Source organism: Crocuta crocuta, unplaced genomic scaffold, assembly GCF_008692635.1.
Source record: "Crocuta crocuta isolate KB4526 unplaced genomic scaffold, BGI_CrCroc_1.0 scaffold170, whole genome shotgun sequence".
Classification (NCBI taxonomy): Eukaryota; Metazoa; Chordata; class Mammalia; order Carnivora; family Hyaenidae; genus Crocuta; species Crocuta crocuta.
This window is the reverse complement of record NW_027527853.1, coordinates 3,806,082-3,819,285: the sequence shown is the minus strand read 5'-3', so window position 1 is coordinate 3,819,285 and position 13,204 is coordinate 3,806,082. Positions and strand designations below refer to the sequence as shown.

Sequence of the window (13,204 nt, the reverse complement as noted above, 5' to 3'; positions counted from 1 at the left end):
CCCTTATAAAAATAATGTAAATCTTCTCTCTATAAATGCACTAGCACACAGAACTGCATACAACTTTTACAACTCATGGATTCTGTGATGTCATCCAGAGTTAAGATCCCAGGAGAGGAGCATGAGCTGTAGTTGGCTAGAGAAGAGACCTTTCTCCATATGAAGTATCTGCTAGTATGGATGAAAAGTAGCAGAGAAACGTCATGGACCCATTCCAGTAGCAGATTCAGGTTCTACAGTTTTCACTTGGTATTTCTGCAAACAGGTGTGTGGCCAGAGGGGGCAGTGTGCCAGCACCCACCAGGGGCTGAGGACAAACCCCATGGTACAGAGTAAACAAGCTGGTTTTAGGTCATGTCAGGGAGTATTCACCACAAAGCATTTCAGGCTCCCGTGCTCACCCTGTACCCTATGGTAAAGAGGTGCTGTTTCTGTTTTTTCTTTAGATATTCGTTTATTTTAAGTAGGCCCAATAGGGGGCTTGAACCCACAACCCCGAGATCAAGAGCTGCACACACTACTGAGTCTGGCCAGGTACCCCTGTTTTATGTTTTTAAATAGATTTTCTCTTTGAGATTTTGAGGCTAATGAAAAGAAAAAGCTGGCATCATCCTACTGTTCAGTCTGGTGGGAAAACTGTCCCCAGATTTTAAAGTGTTTACGGTAACCAGTGGGGCAACCCTCTAATGCCACTCTGTAAATCAAGGCATGGCTCTTGGAAATATCTTTTAACATATGATTTCTCAACACTAGCCTGTAATATGCCAAATTCCTTAACGAGGGTTGTATTTTATTTCCATTAAATACTGAAAGTTCTTTTTTCCTGAGAAATTTCCCTAAGGAAGGCCATCTGTGACACTGAGAACAAAGGGGTCTTTTTGACATGGGTAAAACCAGCTACAAGATGAATGACCTTGCAGTAAGCTAGCAGGGACGCTGTGGTCAGGAATATAGTGCCTCGGTGAGCTAAGACATATGGAAACGAGCTCCTGTGCTGTGCTAGGGAAGGTTCATCTGTTACAAGTGTGACAGGAATAGTAACTTCTGTAAGCTTTAGTTTCCTCAGCTGTAAAATGGACGTAAGAATATGTACTTTAGAATCACTGGAAGAGTCAATACATAAATTACTTTAAGAACCACCTAAGATGTCTCAAAAAATTATCTCTGGGGAAGAAAAAAAGAAAACCTTCTAACCAAAAGAAGAGAAAAAGAAAACCACCTTTGGGAGAGTGTGGGCCCTGAAACAACATTCTTTCCCTACCCCAATGGCAGGCACATACCTGGGGTAGACAGTCTGGGCGAGACTCAAAGATGACCAGCAGGACCCCAATTGGGACAGTCACTTGTTCTAGTTCCAAGTTTTTGGCAATACGGGTTCGACGCAGAACACGCCCCACACTGTCCTGTGAGGAGGCTGCAATCTGCCGCAGACCAATGGCCAGGCTGTTCAGTTTAGATGTGGAGAGGCTCAAACGTTTCAGCAGAGGAGCTGCGAGTCTCCCTGAAGAGGTGTGAGGAACACATGATAAAGGAGTGGCTCTGGACAGGCTGCAGCTGCTTTACTGAACACACGGCACTGTGTTAGGAACAGACTTGAATTTACCGGGTCTCGAGAAGACAATGACATGTCACTTAGTTTTCTAGGGTGCTTTTGGCAGTGTATTTCATCATGTGAAAGTATATACACTGATATCCTTTGTGTCAGCAAATTCAGTTCCAGAAATTTGTCATCTGCATGAGGAAACTCGCATGTAATGACGATACTTGTCACAGCATTTGTATAATAGAATCAAATTCTACTTCAACATTTAGACAATGAACTACAAGGCAGTTATTAGAAATATCTATGTATACTGATATGGAAAGCTGTCCAGGATACAGTTTATGAAGAGGGCAAACTACAAAAAAGCACGTATAAGATCCTATTTATCAAATATTGCATATATGCATGTGGAGATGTCTGGAAGTCATCAAGAACAGTGATGATCTCTTTCTGTGTTATTTTAATTTTTGTAATGATTGACTGATTTTTATAATCAGAAGCAATAATGATGTTTCCTTTTGAAATAAAAACTTAAATAGAGTTATGGTAAGTTCTCTTTTTTTTTAAGTAGGCTTCATGGCCAGTGCAAAGCCCAATGCGGGGCTTGAACTCACCCTGAGATCAAGACATGAGCTGAGATTAAGAGTCAGATGCTTAACCAATGGAGCCACCAAGGTGCCCCAATAATGGTAAGTTCATATTCAGAATTTTCTTTAAATTTAAATGCAATTGTTTGCATGGTATGATTCTCTTTGCACGTGCGCGTGCGCACACACACACATTCATATACACACATGTACATATACCAGGGAAAATCACCTGGAATCACACATAACAAACCATTACTATGGCTAATGTTGAGATGAGATGATGAAAAATTTCCTTCTTTTTTATAGTCATATCCACCAAGATAAAATAATAGAAAGTGTTCTACTTAGGAGGAGAGGAGGCTACTTATATTAAGAAAAAAGCTGAATCATCATTTTAACAACCAATTACATCAATCCATTTTCTTCACTCGGTGTTAACATCAAGTTTTAAACACAGTGCATGTTAAATGTTACATTCTGGTTTTCCATCTCACAATGCATGTATGCTTTCCTTGTGGCCAAAACTGTTGTAATTCCTACTACATACTCTACTGAGTTGACACAGCTTCACACATTTAACCAGATCTATGTTGTTAAACCCTGAGGCTGTTTGCAGTTTTCAGTGTGATAAATAACCCTGCTCCAAGAATCTTTACATACAGAGCAGTTTCTTCTTGAAATAGTTTCTTAGGATAAATTTCCTGAAAAGGGCTTAGGAAGTCAAAGGGGACCACCCTGCTCATGTATAGCAAGGACTCTGTTCATAAGCCACTGTGCATCCTTACAGAGAGACAGAACAGGGGTCAGAAGTCAGACTTTTGCCAACAACTAGCTGTGTGACCTTGAGCAACAGCTTTAACTTTGGTGGGTCTTAATTCTTTTACTTTAAAGAACTGGGTAAGATAATCATCAAAGATTCTCTCATTTCTGAAAATCTATTTTATGACTTTCCAATACTGCGAAAATTCAAAAGACCAGATGTAAACTCTAAAGGAAGTTCCAAAGCAATAGCTGAAAATGTTTTGAGAAATAAAGCAATGCTAATGAGCCTTGCAAGGTTTCTTTGAAGGGAACACTATTAATCTGGATGTTTAATTTAAGGCACATTTATTCAAGAGAAAAGGAAATTCAAAGCCCCATGAAACCACCGCCTATTTTTAAGGGTAGAAATACAGAGAATTAGGAAGGAGAGAAAGACTGAGGGCTGCCCTGTCAACATATTTAGTTACGTGCACTGTGAGTTCAGCCGTATCACTCCCTCTACCATCTGCACCTCAGGGGCATTTGTGGACGGCATCTGCTGCTGGCTCCGGGCAGGCCACGCACTGATTAATAAACTAGGAGATAAGCTATCTTTCATGAGAAGCTCCACAAACTATTTCCACAACTATCTTACATGGGTTGTAGAAACTCATGGTCCTTGTGGGTTTCAATCCTGGATTTGTCACTGGCCATATGGTTTTAGGCTCATGACAACCAGCCTGTGCTTTAGTTTCTTCCTCTGTAAAATAGGGATGATAAATAGTAGCTAACTCAAAGGTACCATGTTGGAAAGATAAAATGAAATCCTAGCCTTTACAGCACGATGCCTAGTGACACAGTAAGTGTTGGCTGCTATTAGGGAAATGTCTAAAATGGTGGGGTCCTCAATATTTTTCTTTTTTGCCCTGAACTGCCATAGTATCCATGGCTCGTGACCTGTGGGTATAGAAAAAGCTCCTCTGGAGGGCTGTACTAGAGTATCCGGGAAAGGAGTTGGAGATGGTAAGCATAATTTGAATACTAGCAAGCAGCATATAATACAAATAGTACATAATATAAAATTTCTTCTATAACAATCTTTTTTTTTTTTTTACATTTTTAAAAGTTTTTATTTATTTATTGGAAGAGAGAGAGCATGAGCAAGGGAGGGACAGAGAGAGAGTGAAAGAGAGACTCCGTAGCAGGCTCCACACAGCACAGAGCCTGATATGGGGCTCAAAGCCATAAACCGAGAGATCATGACCCAAGCTAAAGTCAGATGCTTAATCAAGTGAGCCACCCAGGTGCCCCATATAACGATCTTGTCTTTAGGCAGACTATGCTATAAGAATTATTAGTAAAACAAAGAACAAGAACCAAAACAAAACCCTCTGTCACACTGATTCCAAACTGCTTGGTCTTTACCCTCTGCCTCCTCCAAGTCTTTCTTGTTGGCTAACAGGATCTCATCACGCTGATCCGTCAACAAATCAGCCAGATGATGAATAATCTCTGCTCTCTAGGAAGAAAGGTAAAACAAACAAGCAACTACATTAATCTGAGAAGAACCCATACCATACTTAAACCTACTCCTCTGAATGAGCCAGGCCTTGCTCCTAAATCTAAGGTCACCATTCATTGAAATCTCCTTAGCTTCTATCATCCATTACACACCTTGGCTCCCCTCATTTTTTCCTTCCTCTCTCACTACTAATCTCCCCCTACTTCTTGTATTTCTTCTTCTTTTACCATTCCTGATTATTATGATTAGCAGACCACGGTCCAGCAGTAGGGAAAAGGCACAATGAATTACACAATCGGTCCCTAAGATGGGGGCTAGCATTTTGAATTCACATGATATATACATCTCATGATATGTACATGAGATATTGATACTCAATATCAATGGCTACATAGTTTATTTATTAAATAAATCTTGACAACTACTTATTTTGACAATTTTGACAATTACTTATTTAATGAGTTCATTCAAAGGGGAAAACCCAGTCTTGCATGCTTGAAGAGACCTCACTCCTTACCCAGCTAGATTAAGAAGTGTGGCAAATCAGTGTGATTACTTAGGAAGCAAAGAGAAGTGGTTTAGAAACACAAGTTAAGCTCTTCTTTTGCTTTCCTTTCTCTACTTGTAGTTATTTAAAATTTTCTTTTTTCTCAGGGCAAAGTGCTCCCTAGAAGAAATCTAAATACACCATCCTTAGCAACACAAGCTTTGAGAAGCCAATCCCCAGCTTCCACCTGATGGCCTTGCATTTCCAGACTTGTAGTGTCTGCCACTTCACGGTGGGCAGGCCACAGACTACAGGGCAGGCTTTTGAGCTTCCATCTAAGGTAAGTTAGGTGATTCAGATGCATTAGAATAAGCAGTTTTCCTACATTTCCATGTCCAGTATGTGGCAGGCTTAGGAAACCTCCTTGGTCTCATCATTTTCATGATGTTTTTGATCAAAACATAGTGACAAAAAGATACCTTATGCCAGAGACTACAAAAGAGGAAATAAAATTTACAGAAAGAGAAAAGGGAGAATAAATCTGAATCTCACTTGTAACTAGAATAACTCTGTAGAGACAAGAGGAATGGAGGGGGAGATGGCAGCCCTGACTACACTAAACCTCACAGCATGACTCAGTGTGAAAACCAACCAAACTATTAGCTAGGGTTATTACCTGCTCAGGTTCCAAAGTGGCCAACATCCTTCCTCCTGATCGAGCCATTTCTCCCTGCTGCTCAACGGTAGGACCTGCAAGAATATTTGCAAACATCAGATCATGGACAGCAACCCAGCATGTGCGCAGGCTCATCACATACACAGAATGAATGCTCAATGTCTTGGTGTGCTTGCTTCCTAGAGGTCATTCAGACAAAGTGGCAAAAGAATACACTAGGTTAACTCAGACATAAACACAAGAAACTTGTCTATATTTCTGGGGTAGACAGTATAAATTACATCTTGTAGAGTTCTTTTCAATTCCACTTTAGCTTATATTCTCTAATGTGTTTGCATTTCTGAATATAGATTATACGGCAATATATTTGCCAACAGTTGAGTACTTACATGTCTTACTGTCTTATGCGTCTTTGCATTTCTAGGCCTCCAGCATGGGCCTACCAAATGTTTCTTAAGAAAATGGATGCTCATATTCTTTAACACAGTCGTTTTAGAGAGAATAGGAAGCCTAGTTGAGCAGGTTCACTAAATTTTACAAAAGCAAAGCAAAATCCAATTTTGCAAAGAGTGTTTGAAACAATACCGTATTTCAGAATATTAACACATCAATTTTGTGATCTCTATTCCTACAGAAAAGCTCAATCTTCAGTCTCATTGAGGCTATGGTGTGACTGCCTATCATCCACAGACCATGGGACTCAATGAGGAACTACTTACCTGCAGGCTTTACTTCAGAAAAGAAGGTGCCAACTTTCTTTCCCTCCACAATGTCTGTGATGACATGTCCAGACACCTTTGGGTGGGTTCCATTGGCAATAACAACAGAAGTGCCACCTTGCAAAGCCCACAGGGCTGCTTTCACCTAATAGTAGAGGTTAGAGCCCAACGTAAGATTCAGACTTTTTGCAGGGTCTAGTCATCCATACTTTCAACTTGCAAAAAGAATACAATGTGATATGGGGCGCCTGGGTGGCTTAGTCGGTTAAGCGTCCGACTTTCACTTAGGTCATGATCTCGCAGTTTGTGGGTTCAAGCCCCGCATCGGGCTCAGTGCTGACTGCCAGCTCAGACCCTGGAGCCTGTTTCAGAGTCTGTGACTCCCTCTCTCTCTGACCCTCCCCTGCTCACGCTGTCTCTCTCTCTCCTAGACATAAAAAAAAAAAAAAAAAAAAATTAAAAAAAAAGAATACAATGTGATAGTGAGCAATGGAAGTTAGATGCAGGAATGTTTTGAACAACTACAAAGCTCTGAAAACATGCTCAGCCCATGCTCTTTCCAGTCCAACTCCGGTATTACCTAAAGATGAGCCAATCTGCCCTTTGTGCTCAGTGTTCGAAGACTCTCTAGTACTGGGACTCATAACTTCTACATTTGACTTACTACGCCTCAATGTAGTGTCCAGCCTGGTGTTTGACCAGAATCTGATCCAGAGTTCTTATAGCTTTTGTAGATCTCTTTTGCATGTCTCTGCCATTCCTACCAATTGATGCTGTATCTTAAGAGTATTATTACTATTTCTGAAAGATCTCATAAGAAATATTTGAGCTGGGGCACCTGGCTGGCTTACTCAGTAGACCATGTGACTCTTGATCTCAGGGTTGTGAGTTCGAGCCCCATGTTGGGTACAGAGATTACTTAAAAAACTAAAAAATCTTGGGGTACCTGGGTGGCTCAGTCCATTAAACATATGACTTTCGATTTCAGCGCAGGTCATGATCTCACAGTTTGGGAGTTCGAGCCTTGCATCAGGCATTCTGTACTAACAGTGTGCAGCCTGCTTGGGGTGCTCTCTCTTCCCTCTCTGCCACTACCCCACTCACACTNTTATATATATATATACACCCTGCCCTTGAGGAGTTTATAACATGAACACACTATATATATAATATTAATGAAAAGAATACGTATACAGACATGACTAAATATAAGCACATGATATACACTGTACCTGTATTTAGACATGTGCACATTTAAGAGTCTATGTGCCCAGTATTTTAGCCATTAGTCCCCAAATAATCACAAAAGTCAAAAGGGTAGGGGTACCTGGCTGGCTCAGTCGGAAAAGTGTGCATTTGATCTTGGGGTCATGGGTTAGAGCCCCATGTTGGGTGTAGAGATTACTTAAATAAATAAACTTTAAAAAAAAGTAAAAAGAATAAAATATTGTTTGATTTTATATGTTACAGGCAGTAAGAGCATCAGACCCTTACCTTGGCTTCCATGCCACCCATTCCTACTCTTGACTTGGTTCCAAAGGTCACAGACTGCTGATCTCCAGGATAAAATATATCAATGAGCTTTGCATCATCTGACCCTGGAGGACTGTCAAAGAGACCTAAAAAGTAGACAAGAGTCGGTAGTATTGCTTTAATGGAAGGGATGTCCCCCAAGACAGACACCCCCCTGGGCACTTGCCAACCACTTGTACATGACTGATGAAGTCTTTGTTCTACCAGCTCTAACCAGAAAAGAGAATAAGTAACCTATATGGTCTACCCATGCTGAAAAGCAGCAACAGGAGGACTTTCCATACATACTTTTATAACCTGGCTTAATGACTGAATGTTTGCCTGCATCACAGCATGACCATATCCTTGGCACAACACTTATCAGCCCTGCCCACTGTCTACTGGGAAGCCATCCTCACTTCTGCCACTGCTACTTAAGATGCTGAATTAAGAAAGTAACTGAAAAAGATAAGTGGCTACTAGAAACAGTGCAGCAGCCATATATTATAAAGTGACTATTTCCAAGTGGGATGAAATGGGAGATAGGTTTTCATGAACTCTCACAGCATCCTTCAAAACAGTCACTAATTATACTCCCCATGTTATGGGTAAGGCATTGTGAAGGTTAGGCTGAGTCAGCAGAAAAGAATACAACTCTTGGCCTTTAGTCTGGATTTATCACCACAAAGTCTATGTCCCTTTAATAGCTGAATAGCATAACATAAAATATAGTTACATGAAATGTTATATGCACACAATCCAAGATTAAAGATCTTCACTACTTCACTTATAAAAATAGCCAGTTGGAGCCTTGTAAAGAAAAATGAAGTGAAAATGTGAAAATGGAGTCACATCAAGACCTAAGTACAGGGAGGAACTGCCCAGGGCTGGGGACTGGCTCAAGGACAAGTGGGCAGTGATGTTTTTGGTTTAAGTTACTGTTTTTCCCATTTAAAAATACAGCCCTCTCTGCTCCATTATTCCAAATATCTGCTATACACATCCCCTCCAGGAGCAAGAGAGTCAGAGGAGTGAAGGAATCAGCGTCTGGGATAGAATGCCGCAGTGCTAACCATGGGCAGCAAATACAGGGAGAGAAAAACCACCTCCCCAACCTCTGTCCACCACGACCCAGCACTCCACGCTCCTGGACTCTGGGATGGAGTTTTCTCAGAAGGTATCATGCTATGAGATCACACAGGCTTGGATTCTGACGCTGTTTTAGTTTCATACAAAAGTAACATGGGCAAGGTTATACAATTCTAAGCCAAACTTTCCCCAGAGATGCTGAGGAGTGCCTAGCGTTCTAATACTCTGCCTACTCCTCTTTTTCCCCTATAGAGCTTCTCAAAGCCACCAAGAGCATATTCAAAATTCTAATACTGTTCTAAAAATCAACATTCAATGGATAACTAATTAAAAGTTAATAACACAAGCCTGTTTTTTGTACATTCATGTATATCTGTACACAAATGTTGACAGCAGCATTAGTTATAAATGCTCAAATGTCTATCAACTGATGAATGGGTAAATAAAATATGGTGTAGCTACAAAGTAGAATATTATTTGGCAGTAACAAGAAAAGTACTGATATATGCTATCATATTGATAACCCAATTCTGTTTTTCAAGGCTGCATTAAAAGTATTTAGTAGAGGGGCACCTGGCTGGCTCAGCTGGACAATCATGTGACTCTTTATCTCAGGGTTGTGAGTTCGAGCCCCATGTTGAGTAAAGAGATTACTTTAAAAAAAAAAAGTTTACTAGAGTTTAGTTGAGATTGGACTTTATATATTGATCTCTCAAACTCATGTCCTTTACCTTACAAGGAAGTATAGAAGAGAGAAAAGAGTGTAGATTTTTAAACAGAACAGATTTAGTTGTGAAACCAGCCTCTGCTAAGTACTACGTGAATCTGGATATACCACTTAACTGGTGTGAATATAATTTTTAATTTCTTCATCTGAGTAACTGAGCTAACCTACCTGCTTTGCAGGACTGCTATAAGAATTCAATAAATTGACATTTATAAAGCACCTAGCACAGTATTTGTGCATAGTAGAAATTCAATAAAAATTTGTTGATTAACCAAAAAGCCTTCATCTGCAGAGTGGCTCACTCTTACCCCAACCTAGCTGTTCCTGTCCTGAGATTTCACATTTACAGTGGACAAACAAGGTACCAAGATTTCTTACAGGTAAAAATACTGACATGTAAGTATGTATCGAACTTCCCACATGGGTGGAAGACAGATCAACCCATCTATATCTGCCTCTGCTTCCACCAGGCAGCCCCCTGCCCTTAACTCTTGTACCACTCTATAGAGTGTAAACTGGAAAACAAGTCCTGCCAAAGAAACCTGCCTTGGGTATGGGATGGGAATTAAATAGGTTTTCCTGATCTCCTGGGAATATATAATGGGGAACTTTTGGGATCCTGTAGGTTTGGCCTATTTTAGACACAGCTGCCATATTCCTTATAAGTCAAAATATAAAATGGACACAGCTTAAGAAAGTGAGAACAGCGAATGGAGAGTCAAATTGGAGCCAAGAGGGACCCTCCTATAAGGAAGGGGAAAGCAGAGAAAAATAGATTAACATATGACACCATGGTGGCCACATAGCCTGGATTTCTGCAGGGGCTCCCATTTAATATAATGTGTCTTGTGATTTATGTTAAAAACTGAAAGTGATTAAAACCACAATGAAAAAGCTTTTCACATCCACTAGGATGGCTAAAGTCAAAAAGCAGATTACAAGAGGTAAGTGTTGGCAAGGATGTGGAGAAACTAGAACCCTCATACAGAGCTGGCAGGAATGTAAAATGATGCAGCTGCTTTGGAAACCAGTGTGGCACTTCTTCAAAAGGCTACACACATCGAGAATTACCACATGACCAATTCTGCTCCTAGGTAAAACAAAAAACATGTTCACACAAAAACTTGTAGATGAATGTTCACAGCAGCATGTCTATCAACTGATGAATGGGTAAATACCATGTGATGCATATACACAATGGAGTATTCTTTGGCAATAAAAAAAGAATACTGATAGATGCTGTAACATCGATGAACCTCCAAAACATGGTAAATAAAGGAAACCAGTCACAAAGGATCACATACTGTATGATTCCACTTATGAAAAATGTCCAGAATAGGCAAATCCATAGAGAGAGCAAGTAGAGGAGAAGCTGCATATGGCTGGAGAATCTGGGGAGGGAAGTGAGGAGTGATCACTAATGGGTATAGGGTGATAAAATGTGATGATAAAAATGTTCTAAAACTATTGTCAGAGTTGAGCAACTGTACGAATATACTAAAAATCAGTGAATGGAGTAAGTCTTAAATAGGTGAACTGTATGGTATGTGAATTACACCTGTATAAAGCTGTTCTAAGAAAACATAAGTGCCTGGAAATGACCACATTTCAGCAAACTGCATCTCCCAGACTCTTCCACCTTCTTTTGAGCCATAAAAACTGTCTGTCAGACCATATGGCTCAGAAAATAATGGTCTATATTAAAAAAAAAAATCGGAAGGACTCACACAAAGATGGAAATTCATGTGCTCACGCATTTAGTATTTAAAACAAAGGCTGGATAAAAGGAAAAGGCATTATTTTGTACCTTCTACATCTGAAAGAACAATCAAGAGGTCAGTTTTCATTTCCACAGCCAGACGGGCAGCCAGGCTATCATTATCTTTAACGCTAATAACCTGGAATGCAGGTAAAAAGTCATTAATGATGTGAGTGAACTATGCATTTCAAAAAGACATTCACAGAAGTACTCTGCTAGGTTCTGGCAGGCAAAGTTAATGATGGAGTGCATAGATGACAGCTCTCGTAGGCCCCTTCTGTCTGCAAAACACCATGCCTCCTGGACACCCCACTTCCAAACATGCACCCTTCTCTCTACTGACACACACAAGCCATGCGCATAGCACCATCAGAAATCAGTACTGTGCCTCACCCTGTTGAATGAGACTGTCTGACTTCAGAAGAGCTTATGCAGCCCCTGCTCCATGAGGCCAGTTTCTCAACCTCTCCCTCTTGTTTATGCCAAACTTCCAGTGTTAGTACGTGCAGCATAGCGTGGCATTAGTCTCCAGCATGCTCAACCCTTAGGAATACTTTACCCACATTTACCCCCTGGAGATCACTATTGGGCTCAGCTGGGGGCACGACAGCATCATTTGTGTTGACAATGGGAACGATGTTCATTCGGAGGAGTTCATGAAGTGTCCCATTAAGGTTCCGGCGCTTCTGTTCATCGTGGAAATCCAAGTTGGTCACCAAAATCTGAAAGTAATTAAATGGATCAAAAATGCAGGAAGGAGGAAAATGACGAACTTCCCAGCAATAACATTCAAAAGATGCTAAGAGGAGAGGAGTTAAACTCTAGATTTCTGGATCCCATACACATCAAATGGAACACATATCTTTGGATGCTCATCCAATTCTTTTAGAGATGGGAAAAATTAATCACTTGGAATACTTATTTAAGGATGCTTAAGACTTCTTGTAAAAGTACTTCAATTCTCAGAGAGCTACTAGATCTCTTCCATGTACAGAACTGAGAAAATTAACCTATGAGGGGTGCCTGGCTCAGTCAGTTAAGTGTCTGACTTCAGCTCAGGTTAGGATCTCATGGTCTGTGAGTTTGATCCCCACGTGGGGCTCTGTGTGGACAGCTCACACCCTGGAGCCTGCTTTGGATTCTATGTCTCCCCACCTCTCTCTGTCCCACCTCCACCTTGCGCTGTCTCTGTCTTTCAAAAATGAATAAATATTAAAAAAATTAAACTATGAACTTTATGGGGCACCTGGGAGGGCTCAGTCTGACTCTTGATTTCACTCAGGTCACAATTTCATGGTCTGTGAGTTAGAGCCCCACATCGGGCTTCGTGCTGACAGTGCAAGCCTGCCTGGGGTTCTCTTGCTATCCCTCTCTCTCTGCCTCTCCCCCACCTGCGCACATACATGGGCACACTCTCTCAAAATAAATAAACAAACATTACAACTAATGTACGAATTCTAGAGAGGTACACTTTGGGGGAAGTGATGGCCATGCATTAATTTCTAAAATATCTCTGTATCCTAGCATCTGATTCAGGGGCTGGCCATAGAAGGCACTAAAACATTTGGTGAGTGAGTGAAAGAATGTGTATGGAATAAAATGCAATAGGGCTGTGTTGCCACTGTTGCTCTGCAGCTGACCACTGCAGTTAACACAGTGTGTCTGAGCATGTGGGACTGGTCAGAGAGGTTTATATAGGTGAGTCTTTAGTCACAAACTGAAAGAAGGGCTGGACGTAACTTAGTTCAGGGGAGGGGATGAGCATAAGTGCTCAAAGGTACAGAGCTGGATGTGGGGGAGGGCAGACAGCTCTGCTTTCTTGCTTAGCTCAGGGTATTA

General features: G+C 40.9%; 1 protein-coding gene across 4 annotated transcripts in view; it reads right to left on the bottom strand.

The window, feature by feature from the left end:
* ALDH18A1 (aldehyde dehydrogenase 18 family member A1) overlaps positions 1–13,204 on the bottom strand; it is a 42,366-nt gene that overhangs the window by 12,009 nt on the left and 17,153 nt on the right. For 2 of the 4 annotated variants that reach the window (XM_077779496.1, XM_077779503.1), the window contains exons 6-12: positions 11,929–12,087; positions 11,414–11,504; positions 7,773–7,897; positions 6,279–6,423; positions 5,560–5,633; positions 4,300–4,393; positions 1,281–1,501 (exon numbers count right to left, since the gene is read on the bottom strand). In XM_077779496.1, coding sequence (XP_077635622.1) covers positions 1,281–1,501; positions 4,300–4,393; positions 5,560–5,633; positions 6,279–6,423; positions 7,773–7,897; positions 11,414–11,504; positions 11,929–12,087 — 909 coding nt within the window. The remainder of the gene's footprint in view (positions 1–1,280; positions 1,502–4,299; positions 4,394–5,559; positions 5,634–6,278; positions 6,424–7,772; positions 7,898–11,413; positions 11,505–11,928; positions 12,088–13,204) is intronic. The other 2 variants (XM_077779512.1, XM_077779517.1) reach the window with 1 other exon arrangement.